Source organism: Branchiostoma belcheri, unplaced genomic scaffold (genome assembly GCF_001625305.1).
Source record: "Branchiostoma belcheri isolate BF01 breed outbred unplaced genomic scaffold, Haploidv18h27 scaffold16, whole genome shotgun sequence".
NCBI classification, from domain to species: Eukaryota; Metazoa; Chordata; class Leptocardii; order Amphioxiformes; family Branchiostomatidae; genus Branchiostoma; species Branchiostoma belcheri.
Window position 1 is genome coordinate 855,066 of NW_017803046.1, and position 17,287 is coordinate 872,352.

The window sequence follows — 17,287 nt, forward strand, 5'->3', positions numbered from 1 at the left end:
CCTATGGGGACCGCTAAAAAAGCAAATAAAACGATTGTAAAAGCTTGTATCACAAAAATTTAAAAAACGCCTAGGGGTATTTGCCCACTGTACCTCCATACCAAATTTCAGGACCTTGGGCCCTAAAATGAAGAAGCTGAATCCATTTAAAAAATGGCAGGAGGAGAAGGAGGAGGAGAAGAAGAAGAAACATCAGAAAAAGCAATATGGTTTCACCACACCACTTCGTGGTGTGGTGAACCCATAATAACACAATTTTTACGAAACAAATTGTTGAATTTGGCATGTTTATACTAGGTGCTAGGGAAGAACGCCAGACAAATAGTTTGTTGCTTACCTGTATGAAAGCCAAGTCATCAGACAAATAGTTTGTTGCTTACCTGTATGAAAGCCGTCATCTCCAAACCGCAGACTTCTTCCTGGCTATCTAGCCATTTTGTTGTCTTCCCCAAAATTCTCCAGGTCAGGAAATCCGCATTTTCTCCTCCCAACACCACGAGAATTTCAACAAACGTACTGCAAAAACTTACCGTATATCTACCATGTAGTTTAGAAAGGCATTCTGCCAACAAATTCTTGAAAAAGTACCCGGAAAGTTAAAAAAATAACATCCCTCGGCTTTCCCGTCGTAGCAAAGCACCATTTTGAACGGTGGGACGGCCAGCGAAGCGTTTTTTGGTATCAGGCCGCGAACATCGAACAGTTTGTCACCTGATGACCCAAGTAGCTGCGTTGAAGGTCTCATACCGCAATTACTCCGCACGTGTAGTCATTTTGTGGAAGACAACAAAATGGCGAGATAGCCAGGAAGAAATTATGTAACGTTAACGTTATACATGTATCTGTAATGTAACATTTGAGCGGCCATTCCTGGGTTGAGACCGGCTTTGAAAGAGTCAATTTTTCCGCGTTTTCTTCCGTCCATGGTGTACGTTAAATGCACGCTTGTCAATCATACAACGTTGTAAGTTTATATTTGTAAAAACAATACGATAAGTGGTTCAAACCACCTGTTGGAATGTGCACGTGTGCATAATTAAATCCTTCTGACGTTACCTCCCAAACCTCGCGTGAACAAGGCTGGAATGTGCACGTGTGCGTCAATAAATCCTGATGACGTTCCCTCCCAAACCTCACGTAAACTGTTGAAACTCAAACGTGTGCGTGATTACATGAAACTCCATCATAATGACCGCAAAGCCAAACATTTTATTTTTATTTGATTGTTTTATGTGGTCTGTATGGTCACTGATTTTTCGTGTTTGTCAGTTTTGAAGTTTAAGAAATTCACAAATGTTTAAAAATATCAACTTTAACCATGGATCTTCATGAGTGACATACAATGTAATTTAGCTACCGGCATTTCATGAAATTATACGTTGACTTGTGATTATTTCTTCTCTTCATGAAATCATGTAGGTACATGTATCTGTTTCCTGAGAGTTCTAGCTAGCTGTGCAAGCCATGTCCTGAGGAGAGGAGACTTGTGATGACAGAGGCACCAGATGATTGGATCCAGCAGTATCAGACCAGGTGAGAAGAATCTACATTCAGTATTTTACCTACCATTTACTTTGTGTTATTCAATTTTCTGATCTATCTTCAACATGTATCTCCACTAAGGGAAACCTGCGATGATGGCTCACCAAACCAGTTGACTTGTAGACGCTGAAGGAAATGAAGACATCCCAAAAGTAAGTCTCTTTATATAATACCAGGGCCGCGATAACGTTCGATAACGGGTTCCAAACTGGTCCGTACTTTATGGTACCGGGCTTCCATAGAATGATTCTAACGCTTTTTGCCTTAACCGCGTTTGCCCCTTTCGAAATCCAAATACAGAATGAATAAAGAATCCGGATGTTGGAATTGATGTTGTTGCAGTTTAGCGTTTAGGGGCACCACCTTTTGGCTCATCTTGCACTGAAAGGCGCGTTTTCTTGGCTTGGGTGGGTATGACATTAAAAAAATACAACACGGTGTATTCCGCATCACCCTTCGTCCCGGCCCTCCCGCAAGTCGGATCACCCTCCGGCCTGCAGCCGTTGGGCGATCCGATCCGCGGTCAGGCCAATACCTTGGGCGTTATGGACTACCCCATGTTGTATTCTATGTATTTCACAACATACATGTAAGTCTAAGGCCATACTGATTTGATTATATTGATGACTGTTGATGATTAGCTGATCCGAGAAAAAAAAAAGTAAAAGTTGCCACTCCTTTTCCAACACATCAGTCCCACATTACACTTTCAGTCACTTGCGCTACAATTATTAGGCCAAAGATTAAAAGACGTTTGGTGACTTCTGAAGTTTGAAGTATTTTTTTGATGTTGAAAATAACATTCAATGGGCTTTATAAATTTTAGCTACATTCTGTCATAAACTTGCATGTTGTTCGACACAATATATTGCATTAGCAAGCGAGGCCAATTTCTGTTGCCAATCTAGTGACTTCTGTTTCTCTGTCTTCAAGATGTGGACCCGGAAACCGGAATGCAGCAGGAGGAAGAACCAGCAGACTTTTGTCGACAGATCTCGAGCTGTGTGAAAGAAGATGGGGAGGTGTGAGTATGGTTTCTTTGTTAACACAAGACAACACTCCACATGCTTTTAGATGCACTCACATTTCTCTCAGTCACACTACTGAGGGTCAGGATGCCTTTTTCGTGAGAAGATGATTCTTAGCCCGTCCCTTAAATCAAACGTTTAGTGTTGGCAACTTCAATTATTTGATATCCTGAATTCATTGCTTAGCTTCACTTCAGACCCTTACACTTAAATTCTCCAAACACTTATTTGATCAAGTTCAATTTCCCTGCCAAAAAAACTCGGGCCCTTCACTTAAGTTAAAACTCTGTCTCTTGAATGGTTATCCTGAAAAATTGTTGCTTTTGACCTGACCACTTTTTAAAAATGGGCTAACGGGGACCCTCAGTTGGATAATTAATTGGATTAAAATTTTCCGGCAAAAAAACTTAAAATATAGGGATCCTGACCTCCTCTACTCACTCTAGCCACCACTCTCATACAAGTTACACTGTTTCAATGCTTTGAACCTTTACCGACTTGTCCGAACACTCATGCTATGTCAGACTAACCTCCCCAAACACTTATTATAGTTACTTGAGTGAGATTTTTCTGCCAAAAACTCTACTAGTCAGTCAATTGCACAAGAATGCTGGTGTGTCGAAACACCGTGTCTCCACAAAGACATCCCCAGGGGATCAAACTTCTGTGCATTGCCGACAGTAGAGTTTTTTGGCAGAAAAATAAACTAAGTGTTTGCGGAGGTTGGTCTGACATAGCATGAGTGTTCAAACAAGTCGATAAATGTCGAAAGCATTGGAACAGTGTAACTTGTATGAGCGTGCTGGTTATAAGTGAGTAGAGGAGGTCAAGTTTTTTTGGCGGGAAAATTTTAATGCAATTAATTATCTACTAGAGGGTCCCAATTATCCTGGGTGTCCAGGTCCAAAGTGACAATTAATAATTTTTCAGTGAACTTGGTGGGAAAATTTAACTCAAAAGTGTTGGGGAATTAAAGTGTAAAGTAAGGGTCCAAAGTGTGACAATGTGTGTAAACAACATGTCTATATAGAACCAAGCAGAGTCACAGGATGAAATGCAAAGGCAAGGAAAAGGTCCAAGGCATTGCAAGAAGGGTGACAACATACTGTGCAATTAGTTCTAAGCAGTGCCTGATACACTAATTGACTGAGCTTAGATTTAACAAGGTTGAAAGAATGAAGTGGGTGTTAAAGGATAGACATGTAGGCAAGTGTGTGTACTTGGTGATGGAAATCGTTGTGTTGCTGCACAAATAAACTATACTCACAATCCCAGGTCTGCTAGTGTCTCTTCTTGCTGCTTTGCTGGCCAAAGTCTGGTCCTTCCTTCTGTCCATTGGAAGCTTAAGAAAAACAAAAGTCAGTAAAGGTTTAAAAATTATTCACATAATTAGTATTGTGCATCCTATGAATTTCGAGCCCTGAACCCCAACATAGCAGCTGGACCAGTGGAGGACACCTCACAAATTTCAAACATTTTGTTAGGCCATACTTATTTAATTTCTTGGTTGTTGACATTTTTAAAAAATGAGGAAATGCATTAGTATAACCAGGAGTTCAGCACCAAGGAATGTACTACACGTTGATTCAAGTTGCTGAATTTTCCCTAAAAAAAATGTCAGAGAACCAAGGAAAGAAATTTCTGTGGGCTATGCTAAAAAAAAAAGATGAATAAACATTCAACCAACTCAAAGCATCAAGATCAGATGAGATGAAAGACAGAAGTTCAATGTGTGCATGCCAAGGACAGTTTTTCATCTACTTATTAGTCTACCAGTCGAGAGAAATCCTGGTTATTGACATTTAAAAAAGAAATGAGGAAATGCATTAGTATAACCAGGAGTTCAGCACAAAGGACATTTACTACACGTTGATTCAAGTTGCTGAATTTTTGCTAAAAAATGTCAGAGAACCAAGGAAAAAAATTGGTGTATGGTGAAAAAAAATGAATAAACATCCAACCAACTCAATGTTTGCCACAATCAGATGAGATGAAAGATATACTTTCAACGTGTGCACGCCAAGGACAGTTTTTTATCTACATGTACTTATTAGTCTACCAGTTGAGAGAACCACCCGAGTTTGGAGCACCACACCTCAAATTCACCCAGAGCCAACTGGAGAAAACTTGTTTTTCCTGACCAGAAATTTTGCCAGGAACAGTCTCCGAGACAACTTGATCCAGTTCTGTCAGTATTTGCTGCTTCCAAGGCTTCACTTAACAGTAAGTATCATGGCATGAATTTTCACATCAGATACTCTGATACTGGTGAATTTGCAGACTGCAGACAGAAAAAAAATTTACCCTCCGAAGTGAGTTCAGGCTTTTTTCTGCAAATTGTAGGTAGGTAGGTATACACGATACAACATACAAGTAACATACTAGAAAGGCCAACATTTGCTTCGGAGCAAATGTAATATTTCACTCCATCTCCCTCCCCATACAAAAATAGAAGATTCTGAATAAATCATACTGCAATCATACAAGGACAAGCTTTTTGAATCTCGACAGATATTTACAAAAATGGCGCTTGGCCATTATCTCCCTTTTTTTTACAAAGATACAACGACAAGCACTTTAAATCTCGACAGCTTTACTTTACACTTATCTCAATTTCAAAGTTACATATTGCAGGTATCTAAATACTACTAATGACGAAATTGCAACTACTACTAACGGTAGCAAAATTTTCACGGTCTGAGAAACATGGACATGTTCACGGAACTATATATTCACGGTGGTGACAGTTGCAGGAAAAAGAAAGTCCAGGAATTATTTCCTAACTGTAAAGATAAGTTCACGGTACAGAGGTGACAGTGAAAACCGTGAACATTGACCTCCTGCTTGCGTTACGTTGCGGTACAGTGAAAAAAATCGGGAATTACAGTAATCAATTTACAGAGTATGTTTGCTTAGTTTCCAGATGTTTTGTATGAATGTCGTAAACTTAGTTTTAAATTAACGAAAACCGATGCGCGCACAGATGCCATCCATACAATCAAATCAACATGGCCTTATTAACAATCACATAAACTATGAAGCCATACATTGAATAAGCTATACATATAATATGATTATCATAACCTTTATTTTTAAAATCATGCCAGTGAGCTAATTGCATGTACAGAGTGAAAGAAAGTAAAGTAAAGTAAAGCAGTAGAATTTCTGTACTAAGCTATGATAGTACTCCATATGATTCGTCCTCATCGTCATCATTCAATGTGGTCTATCTCTTGCTACTAGTGACTGGTAATACCTCTGTAGATTCTTCACACTGGCAGAGTACCGTACTCATTCTCTCTTGTCAGCTCCATACTTTTATGACAACATCAAAGTGATTTTGGTTTGTATGTTGGAAAAATACAAAAGACTAACATTCTAAGTTATTGACATTCTTGAGTAAGAACAATCAGTTTTTGAATGTTAAAAGCAAAACAACGAAAATCAAAAAAAAAATAGTTGAAATTGTTAAAATGCAGGATTGTTAAAATTGTTAAAACTGATAAAATTGTTAAAACTGATAAAATTGTTAAAAATGATAAAATTGTTTAAAATGTTAATATCCGATGCACTGGGGATCGAACTCACAATTTCTGGGATTGCCGTCTGGCGCGTTACCAACCGAGCTAACTCGTTGCGATACACATCACTCACTGCATTGTATGTCATATAAAGTAAACAGCATGGCGGTATCGATCGCCTCAAGCCACCAAGACTTTCAACTATTAACTACGGGGTTTCCTTCTTTATCAGGTTTGCTTTTGAACCACCTTGATGTTACTTAACTATCAACCCGGCTAGCAGAAGCCGCCGGCTCCTTTGATATTACAGCCGCTCCCTGTCCAATCTTGTTTACACGCCGGGCGCAGGTCATTGACCTCCAACTTGCGTTGTTCCAACAGAGAAGAGCAAAATGTCTGGCTCCCGCAGAACGTACCGCACTCTCCCGCTGGACGTACCGCACTCTCCCGCAGAACGTATCGCACTCTCCCGGAGGACGTCCCGCACTCTCCCGAGGGAAGTCCCGCACAGCGTCCTGCACTCTCCCGCAGAACGTCCCTCGAAAATTGATGCGTATTTCGTGGCCTGTGCTGTACCTACCAAAACACTTGAGTTCATACTGTCAACATGGAATGGCTTTGAACAGGTGTTAATTGAGTTAATCCAATCAAATCCAACAGCCAATCAGCAAGAAGAAAAGATTAGGCTGCGTCAGGTTCATGCTTGCATGCCCATATTTGGGCCCGCCCCCGAATTCCTTTCTTATTACGTCACGCGCGTACGCCCCACAGTACTTTCCTATGGGAACAGCTAAAAACGCAAATAAAACGATTGTAAAAGCTTGTATCAAAAAAAATAAAAAAACCCCTAGGGGTATTTACCCACTCTACCTTTATACGAAATTCCAGGTCGTTTGGCCCAAAAATGAAGGAATTGAATCAATTTAAAGAAATGGCAGGAGGAGAAGAAGAAGAAGGAGGAGAATCATCAGTAAAAACAGTATTTCCCTCCATACTTAAGTATGGAGTGAAATAACAAGATATTTCATCCCCCAAAGTATTCAGCAAAATTTGATTTTTTGAGACTGACATAGCAGGTGACCAGGAATAAATTAAATAGGAGTTATTATTATTACTATGGGTTCACCACACCACGAAGTGGTGGTGAACCCATATTGCTTTTTCTGATGTTTCTTCTTCTCCTCCTCCTTCTCCTGCCATTTTTTTAAATGGATTCAGCTTCTTCATTTTAGGGCCCAAGGTCCTGAAATTTGGTATGGAGGTACAGTGGGCAAATACCCCTAGGCGTTTTTTAAATTATTGTGATACAGGCTTTTAGAATGGTTTTATTTGAGTTTTTTGGCTGTGTTATAGCAAATGTATTACTGTGTTAGTGTGCCTTGTTTACCACGTTTGGGCATGAGTCATCACAATGGAATGCAGGGCATCAACCAATAGGCATGCAGCTTTCCTCTATACTTCTTGCTGATTGGCTGTTGGGATTTAACTTGATTAACACCTGCACAGAGCATTTCCACCTGCACAGAGCATTTCTTGCTGATTGGCTGTTGGGATTTAACTTGATTAAAACCTGCACAGAGCATTTCCATACTGACAGTATGTCTGTATTCAAGTGTTGCCACTAAATGTACAAAGAACATCTTGTTCTCATTCTGGCTTTGCCAACAGATTCAATATGTCCCAGTCCAGCAGAGGAAGGAACAATCCGGTTTATCACACAAACCATCCAGAGGAGCCCACAAGCCCAGGACAAAATGAAGATTATCTACACTCTGATCAGAATGTGCTGTACACAGAAAGTACTACTGCAGAGCCAACAAGAATGTCAACATGCGGCCAAAACTCTCCCAGTGGTCAAGGACAAGACATGTTGGAGGCTACATATGGAGCTGGCAATGAAGTCGAACAAACAAGCACAAATGAGCATTATTATATGGCAGATAATAATGATATCCCCACCCCAGAGGTTGATAATGTGTATTCTGTATATGACACGATCCAAGCTGAAAACTCTGCCATGTACGCTGCCCCATCAGGGGAAAATGAAGAAGATGGTAATTCTAATGGAAACATCAAAAAAGAACAGCAAAACACTGAAAACATCATGCAAGCAGACAGTACACTGACTGACGATGGTGACATTGAACCTTATGCTGTTACAGACATGTTTGATAACGAAACCTATCTTGGCACAACAACAAATCTCAGCACATCAAAAAAATGCTTGCCAACAGGCTTCAGCTGACTCCAGTCATGACACCACCCAACACGTACACAAGCTTCCCAATCCTCCAAATGCAAAGGTTTGTTATCCAAATCCGATGTACAGAGCAGACCTCCAAAAGGCCAATAAACTTCACGGTAAGGCAACAGACATAAACTTGTGTTTGATGACAAACATAGACTTGTGTTTCATGACTGTCACAGTGTATAGACCTAGGTCTAGCTTCTTGTTTATGATTGTTGTCATCATCTGTAACAACCCAGGGCTTGAAATACTTTTTCTTCACACTGAAAATGACCTGCACACCTGACAAATTTTACCTGCACCACTCAAAATATTGGAAACATCCAATATGCTAAAAACTGTTCTAAAACCTTTGTTATTATTTCCTTTATGTTAACTTTATATTTGATTACCGTGCTTGTGCAATGCCTTTTCTTTTTACCTCCATGAAAAATGGAGGTATTGTTTTTGGCGGCGTCTGTCTGTGTGTGTGTCTGTGTGTCTATGTGTCTGTGTGTGTTTCCGCAACTTTGTAGTCAGCATAACTTCATGACGCCTTTATGGATTGTGATGATATTTGGTATGCTGATAAGTCTTAGGAAGACAAAGGTCAAGGTCAAATATGGGCCTCCTGGTGGATGACCTTGGTACTGCAGCAGAACTTCCGGTTTTTGTATCTTTGGTCCTGAACATGCTATGGTCTTGAATTTTTGGTGACAGATAGCTTTTCCTGTCAGGAATAAGTGGTGTGGGTTTGGTCCCCCTAGCATCTTGTTCAGGAACTGCAGGGGACTTTCGGGCGAAATCTTTGAAAGCCAATAAGTCCAGATAGGAACAGCATATTTTCATCATTTTGGTGTGTAGGTATCTGACAGAGAGATGTACATAATTAACTGCAAATTATGCAAATGAGGACTTTATTTGCATGATTAATGAGGAAATTCTATAATTAAAGTGTTTTACATTATAGAACTTTCATACATGTAATGTATGTAACCTACGGCAGATGGAACATCAACAGATACTAATTATGCAAATGATGACCTAATTTGCATAATTAATGCAAAAAATCTATGATTTCTCAATGGTGAATGATGGGAATGTCATACTTGGGACATCTTTAAGTTAATCAAAAGTTAACATCACGATGCATATATTATGTTAATGCAGAGGTCATTTGCGTAATTAAAGAAGAAATTTACATTTACATGTCAAGCCCATATTTCATGGAGGTATGAGATCTCGGAACTCTTGTTTTCTAGAGAAAACAATTTCAAAACGCTGTTTTACAGTGACTCGACGTTTTTTTGCTGCATTGGGGGTAGTCCTGCTGGTTATGGGACCAATCATAGGATTTTATCTCTTTGCTCCAGGCATGCATAAGGTAAGGTCAACAGCTTTTTCAGGGCTCAATTTTACACCTTAGGCCACAATTCCCGACCCGGAACTCTTACAGGAAGGGAAAAAAAGTACCAGTTATACAAGACAACAATACACATGAAAAGTTTTCAAAATATTTTTCAGCACAATCTTTGTAAATTCCTGAGGTGTGGTGCTCTCAACTCACTGGTAGACTGATAAGAAGATTAAGAACTGCTGGTTGCACTTATTGAACTGGTATCTTTCACCTCTTTGATCTTGCCGAGCTTTGAGTTGTTTGTTGTTTATTCTTTTTTTTTCACCATGAGCCCTCACCAGCTTTGTTCCTTGGTTCTCAAAATTTCTTCAAAATTCTCAACATTTCTTCAAAATTCAATAGCGTAGTACTGAATGATCTATGTATTGGTTACGGGGCCATTTATTTAAATGAGCATTATGTAAAAGAAGCACCGTATAAATTACATGCAATGATACATATTGTTAACCAAAAAAAACACGGGAGACCTAGTACCTCTCCTTGGTGCTTAACTCCTGGTTATACTACTTAACTAATTTTCTAAAGTCTAGAGCCAAGAAATTAAATTGGTGTGGCCTAATCAAAACTTGTAAAATATTGTACTTGCTTTGAAAATGTTACCATAATTCTAGTTTTACATTTCTTCTTGCTGCTGCTTTTCCAGGATAGTCCTATGAAAGAAGTCAGCAACTTAAGTACAATGAATGTACATGTAACAGAAGTGACCACAACTATAGCTACCATCAGATCCTCCGATGGTACCAACCCACCCTTGGCCAGCCTTGGGGGTATCAATGGTACCAAACCACACATATTTGGGAGTATTAATAGTACCAGTCCACCCAATGAAGGTATACGTACCAACCGACCCAGTCGAAAAGGTAGGCACAGAAGTAAAGTTAGCCGAAATTCAAAGTAATATTAAAATAAGCATGAGATTGGATAATTTATTTAGCAGCTTGATTTTTTTCTATATACTTTTTAGTAAAACTATGCAATAAGTATGAAATATTGTGTTTAGATATGGTAGCATTTCCTCATTACAGGTTTTCCCACTCCTAAAGATGTAAGTGTATCTAATCATCATCATCATTTACCCTTTATGTATTTTCTGAAAAATTCGAGAACTGAAATTATATTGCTGCTGCCTAAAGGTAACATGCTATCACTGATGCAGAAATTACCTGCGAAAAGGAGACCATGCGACTGTCTTGTGCAGCGAATGAGCTGATCGTGATCGAAGATGCCTTCTACGGTCAGAGGGAAGAAGGTCCTCACTGTGGATGTATGCTCAAGTCTTGTGACCAGTGTGAAAAGTCAACAACGGGTAGGAACATCATACCTGATCTAATCCTACCCTTATAGCTAGATTAGATAGGCTGCTACTTTAGTAGCCTGTGTTTACAAAATCTCTTATTCACTGGCAATTGTTGAGTGGGCTGGCCACTAAGAGCACTATTTAGTCGTGCTAGGTCCCTGGATTCTTGATCATAACCCGACTACAATCCTAACATCTCATATTCTCTCTTGGGTCAGGGGAAACTGTAATATGCTAAATATAGAATGCAGTTTACTTATTCATTCATTCATTCATTCATTCATTCATTCATTCATTCATTCATTCATTCATTCATTCATTCATTGTCTCGACTACTTGTTTAATTGTCTTGTTACTTTTTCTCTTGCAATCACATGGTGACATCAAACCCTTGCCATTATTTCAGGTCCAATTTTACCTGGCTAGTGCACTTAACCTTTATGTTTTGAGCCCTGCTGCTGGAATTGAACTTGTTTCATAAACCACAATATACATTTTGCACTGTTGTAGTTGAGATGTCTTGTATTATTGGTTTTGCAGAGAATTATTTCCTTTTATGCCTTTAAACTCACACCTGAAGTGATTTATAGGGTTATGTAACATTGTTTTTAACAAATTGAGACATTTATTTATAAATGCCCCATTACTTGATAAAAACAAGGTTACAATTTTTCTACAAGGTGTCTATATTATTAACCTCCAGGAGTCCTTGAAATTAGCTTAATTCAAATACAATCACTGATAGTTTTAATGTGCTTCCTGTATTTTGTAACAGGCCACACATTCACCTACCGTACCATATAAAGCAGAACTGTCAGGGGTTACAAGAGTGTGATTTTCCAGTGACCTTCTATTACCATTGTCCGGGCATTAAGAAATACCTAGAGACAACATACCACTGTGAAGGTACATGTAGGCACAAGTATCTCTTATGATCAATATCAGATGCTTTAAAGGCTACAGAATGCTTTAAATCTACAGAACCAGAGATCATTTGATTCAGCTCAGGTAAAGGTACAGAAACTGGACCTAAACAACTTTGGCCAATGATCAGCGTTTTCCATTAGTTCTATACAGAATTTGTATAGGGGAAAATTTTTTTCTTAGGTTTGATTAAGTTTTTAAGTTTTATTTTTTTTAGTAAACGTTTTACTGTCTTTTTCAGGGGTAAATTGTTGCCTTGGTGTCTAAGAGGACTTAGTATTACCTTCATCTCAAAATGATATTATCTATTTAGTAAGTTCGTTTCCCTAATTTTCAAGTGCTATGATACATTCAATATATATCTATTAATATTCAATATCTAATAACACATCTTTAGTCTAAAAAAGGGTGCCGGGCACTACACTAACTGACTGTTTCACTTTGTTTTGCAAGCAGAAAAGAAAGAGAGCGTCACCTTTGGTGGGGAAGGAAAAGGCCTCGGCCAGTTTCGGACTTTGGGAGGACTCACCCTGTCCTCTACTAACAAGATATTTGTGACTGACACGAAGAACAAAAGAATCCAGGTCTTCAGCATGAAGGGAGATTTCATTCGTAGTTTCTCCACAGGAAACAGGAAACCATTTGCCGTATCCACCGGCCGCAACGATACCCTGTGGGTCATTTTGGAAGGAGCCCGGATTCATCAGTACAGAAAAGATGGCCATGCCACGGGCACTGAGTGTAGTTACACCGGAATCCGTGGGATTGCGTGGCACAAGGTTTCTGACAGAATCATACTGACATCATCCAAAAAGTTCATGTGGTTAAGTCCTACTGATACACCGACACAGGGGACACCATCGTGTACCTGTAACATGAAAATGTTTGGGTCGATGGGACTGGACCCATTGTATGTCACTGTGGACAAGAGCGGGAACATTTATATCACAGTCTGGAGGGGCTCTCGTATTCTAAAGTATGACAAGAATGGAGTCTACGTGTCCAGTTTTGGCAGCAAAGGTTACAGTGGAGCAGGGAATTTTTATTACCCCCAAGGAATCTGTGTGGACAGTTTGGGGCGTGTAATTGTGGCTGATGCTGGCAATGGCCGAGTGGAGATGTTCACAGCTGAAGGAAGGCACATCTGCACTGTAGCTTACATTAACCAACCCGCACATGTTGCTACAGGTAGGGAGGGCCAGCTTGTGGTATCAAATCAGCAAAACTTTGTAACCATCTTTCCCAAATATTAGGGACATGCCAATTTATTGCTGTGCTTCTCAGACATTGTAGTACAAATACAACTGTAAGGAGGACAACATAAACAGCTGAGGCTGGGAGGTTAAGTCTGAATCGGGAATGGTTTAAGAAATACAGAAAAGAAGATTAAGAACCACTCACCAAGATGGAGCAACAGTCTCCCAAGGACGAATTCACCCAAACTAGTAACTCCATCCTGTCCAACACATGTTTTAACCGCCGCTATGATAAATTCTGTGAACCATGCTAAGGACTCATTTCGGCGGTTAACATGTGTTATCCACTGACGGCCACCATCTTGAATTCGGAAAACCGCCAGGCAGAGGTGCACCCTGGGTACCACCTGTTCCTGTCACCACCTGTTGTCAAAGAAGGGTTCATAAGCTTAATCATCGCCATCATCATCATCATAGTGACCTACCGGGTTGGGAGCATCAAGAAGGGCATGTGTATCCTACATGTATAAAGTGAGCCTGGATATATAGTTATTACATAATATAGTTCAGGAGTTTGAATCCCGGCTGTTGTTGCTCACTCAACATGCACACAACTGTAAAGAGTTGCAGGCCTTAGGATGGGACGTTAAGCCATGATCCACTAATAATGCTTTGGTCCAAAAGAGCTATGGGAATTTACCCTGTACTATGAAAATGTAAAAATGTTTCAGATACAAAGCCAAGCTTAGAGATGAAAATGTAAATACTGTACATACCGGTAGCATCTGTATTCTCTGTGATGACCAGTAGAAGAGTTAGTCTTCACAGGATCAAGATAATTTTTGTGGCCAAGTATAAGGACATGAACAAACTAGTACATCAAACACTTCAAACTACATACCTACAACTTTACAAGAATTTAGTGCATTGGTCTCAGATACTGGGATACTACATTGTACACTGTATATATGGATTATAATTTTAATTTTTTTGCCAAGGATTATCTCTTCATTTTCCTATTTCAACTTTCAACCCAGATTTCAATATTAGAGTGATTTCTTCCCAAGTATATAAGTTGAGAAATTTTTAATACCAAACGCCATCAATCAGACAAAGAGTTAAGAATAGTCAGGAATATTTACCAGAGCACAGCTATATGAGGTTGTGTATCGTTAGACACAACGTCCGAGTGACTACGCACCAGGGCTGAGCGATATCCGCCATTGGGTACGGTGAAAAAGTACAGGGTATGGCACGAATTACCGGGTACGGCTTGAAATTTTCGCGGGTACCGCTTGAAATTTTCGAGCGGGTACGGCTTGAATTTCCGGGTACGGCTTGAAGTTGAAAGGAGTTTGGTGGGGGTGTTACGCTACCCGCTCCCGGTCCCCGACACACGCTGGCAGGAGTGTGAGAGATACCCGGTTCCATCTCACGCCCCTTCCCCATTTTTCACTGGCATCGACTTTATGGTTGGAAACCAAAAGGACTGCATGCTAGACTGCTGTAATACAGGTTGAAGGTGAAGTACATGGATCAAAAGCGGCTTCTAGGAGGGCCTGCAAGGGGGGCTAGTGATTACGAATTACGCAAAATTTTCGCCGCCTATTACGAATTACATTTAAGTCTCAGAGCTGATTACGACTTTACGATTTGTGGCTAATGTCCAATTACGAATTACGTTGATTTTTGCAGGGGCTGCCTACGAATTACGGAGTCTAAAAAGGCCTGATTACGCCTTACGAAAAAGGGCTTGCAGGCCCTCTTCTAGCAGTTCAATGGACTGCACCATAATGTTGGCAACACACTCCTACCACTGCAGTGATTGCTTTTCGCCGCTAGAGGCGCTTTTGATCCATGGCGATTTAAACGATTCAAGCTTCAGACGTCTCTGTCATTATGTCAAGTTTCATAAGAAATACGAATTATTTTTCTGCTTTATTTAAATGTCTAAAGCTGGGAAACTTATCTTTTATAGTATAGAGGGAATCTCTTTCAGCTTTGTATATTGTACATATTGTACAATCAACTATAAAATGACACTCATGTTCAATTTTATCTAAATTACAAAATTGACAAATCCTTTAGCTGTAGAGGAATGCCTTTTTCTATGTGGAGTTTGTGTGAACTAATCCAGAGTTTTGTGATGGCTGTCCTAATTCTGTGTCCAATGTTTGTAATTTTCTGATATTTGAGTCCTCGTGGTAAGTACTAGTACTACAAATAAATGCCACATACTGCGTTCACTAGTGTCCAAGTGATAGATCAAGCGAGATTTAATACAGTAAGTGAATGTCGTAGAGTTAGGACCCACGCGACAGATTTAATTTACAACGTTTCTGTCAGAGTGACCAAACAGTCTTGCCATGTCACTCGCTGTGTGATATATATTTCTAAAAAAACTAAGGACACCAACTTCGCACGCGTCGGACAACATCTTGACAGTATTTTCCTTGGCTCCGACAGTAGCGTCTACAAGGGGGTTCCAAGGTCTTTCCGAGTCTTGGCCAAGATAAACTTCTTCGTTCCTCAAGTGTCAACACTTTGGCGTTATCTGAGTCAAATGCCGGATTCCTGATCGTAAACTCCAACCTGTGCGATCCCATTGCAGAGGATTCCCAAGATTCGCAAGTCGACATCGATAAATCACATGTCGTGATATCTCTCCAACGACAACACGACGTCCTACCCCTATAGGCAGCTGATATATCAATTGTCGCAAGTTATTTCCCATAACGACGTCTTGACACCGTGCCTGTATAACCCGGATGCCCCTCAGATAACTACATTTATTCAGCGTTTTTCAGCGCCGAAACGCTCACAACAGGGCCCTTGAGGCCGTCCTTCGTAAGTGTAGAGGAGACCGTTTGTCCAGTATAAACACTAACTTTTGCTAACCGATTTGTAAGTTTACAAACGCGACGTTGCATCTTCGAGTTCCATATGCAACTGAATGAATACTAGTATCTTCAGACGTCATGCACACAACCACGCCCCCTTGAGGCCGCCGCTCAAAATTGCAGCATGAACAACTTGACCTGTTTTGGCTCACTGTGTGACCAAGGACATAACGTGTGTGTATATGTACGTATATCGCTATATATTGTCTTTATCGTGGCGGAAGCAAGCCCCATGCTAGCTAGATCAATCTGAACATCATAATACCATCTCTTATACATATTTGTCTCAGTACAAAGTGTGAAAGTCTGTGCTATCCTGATATAACCTCCAAGCAGATCTTTTGGTGGATGCAATACAGTATCAAATTGGCAAAACAGTATACTGCTTGGCGTATAAGCCTGGGTGCCATCCGATTTGTAACGGCAACCCAGAAAAGTTAATTGCCGTTACAAATCGGATGGCACCCAAGCTATATTAGATACTGCCTTGCCAATTTGATACCGTATTGTAGCCACCCGTGAAAATATCTGCTTGGAGATTAATCCTGATACGAGAATTAACTTTTCTTTTCCCGATTTTTGACATACGTATACATATACTCCGCGTACGTCACATGTCTGACACATGTTCGACAGTTCAGTGTCGGTCATTAACCCTTACTAACACATGTGCACCGAACCACATACACTTCCGAATCATAATCCCCAATTACTCCAATTACGGAACGAAACTTTATGTTCACGCCGTAAGTAAGATATCTGTAATAGACATATACGGCCTTGACAAACGGTACAGACAGCGTCCCTTCTAACTCGCACGTCGGCCCTATTTTCCAGCAATAGTTTAGCTGCAACCCAAGTCCTGCAGCATGTTAGTAAACAGGTGGCTGACTTCAGACTCGCACAGGGCCAGCTCTGCTGGGGATTGTCTATCTCCGCTGATTTTATCCTCAACTAACCAGCTGGCATATGAGACACTTTCCTATTTTTTTTCTCTTAACTATGCAGTCTTCCTTGTTTTTCAAATCTCTTTAGGAACATGGACTAGTTATGTACCGGGCTGCATTACTACATTTCCGTGGTGAACCCTGTTGACTAGATGTTAAAGGAACCCAATGTAATTTCAGGGCTGCAAAAAGGCAAAAAAATGTCCTGGATGAGAAAATCTGTCTGATATTGACATTCATTGCCATTTCTTCGCACCTTATCGTCATCATTTCATACTTGAAGCGTTT

General features: G+C 40.1%; 2 protein-coding genes across 2 annotated transcripts in view; both read left to right on the forward strand.

The window, feature by feature from the left end:
* Window positions 1–7,728: 7,728 nt before the first annotated feature.
* On the forward strand, window positions 7,729–10,441 carry LOC109465981. Its single transcript, XM_019763489.1, has 3 exons — window positions 7,729–8,452; window positions 9,611–9,702; window positions 10,379–10,441. Exon 1 carries the CDS (start codon window positions 7,767–7,769, stop codon window positions 8,334–8,336), a length of 570 nt encoding a protein of 189 aa, XP_019619048.1. The 5' UTR covers window positions 7,729–7,766; the 3' UTR covers window positions 8,337–8,452; window positions 9,611–9,702; window positions 10,379–10,441.
* Window positions 10,442–10,914: 473 nt separating this feature from the next.
* The window catches only part of LOC109465873 (ras-like protein family member 12), a 26,381-nt gene continuing 20,008 nt past the window's right edge, over window positions 10,915–17,287 (forward strand). The window contains exon 1 of the mRNA XM_019763362.1: window positions 10,915–11,041. Coding sequence (XP_019618921.1) covers window positions 10,915–11,041 — 127 coding nt within the window. The remainder of the gene's footprint in view (window positions 11,042–17,287) is intronic.

What these genes read in the sequence shown, in the direction of transcription:
- LOC109465981 (XM_019763489.1), top strand. Translation starts at nt 7,767, where the DNA reads ATGTCCCAGTCCAGCAGAGGAAGGAACAATCCGGTTTATCACACAAAC.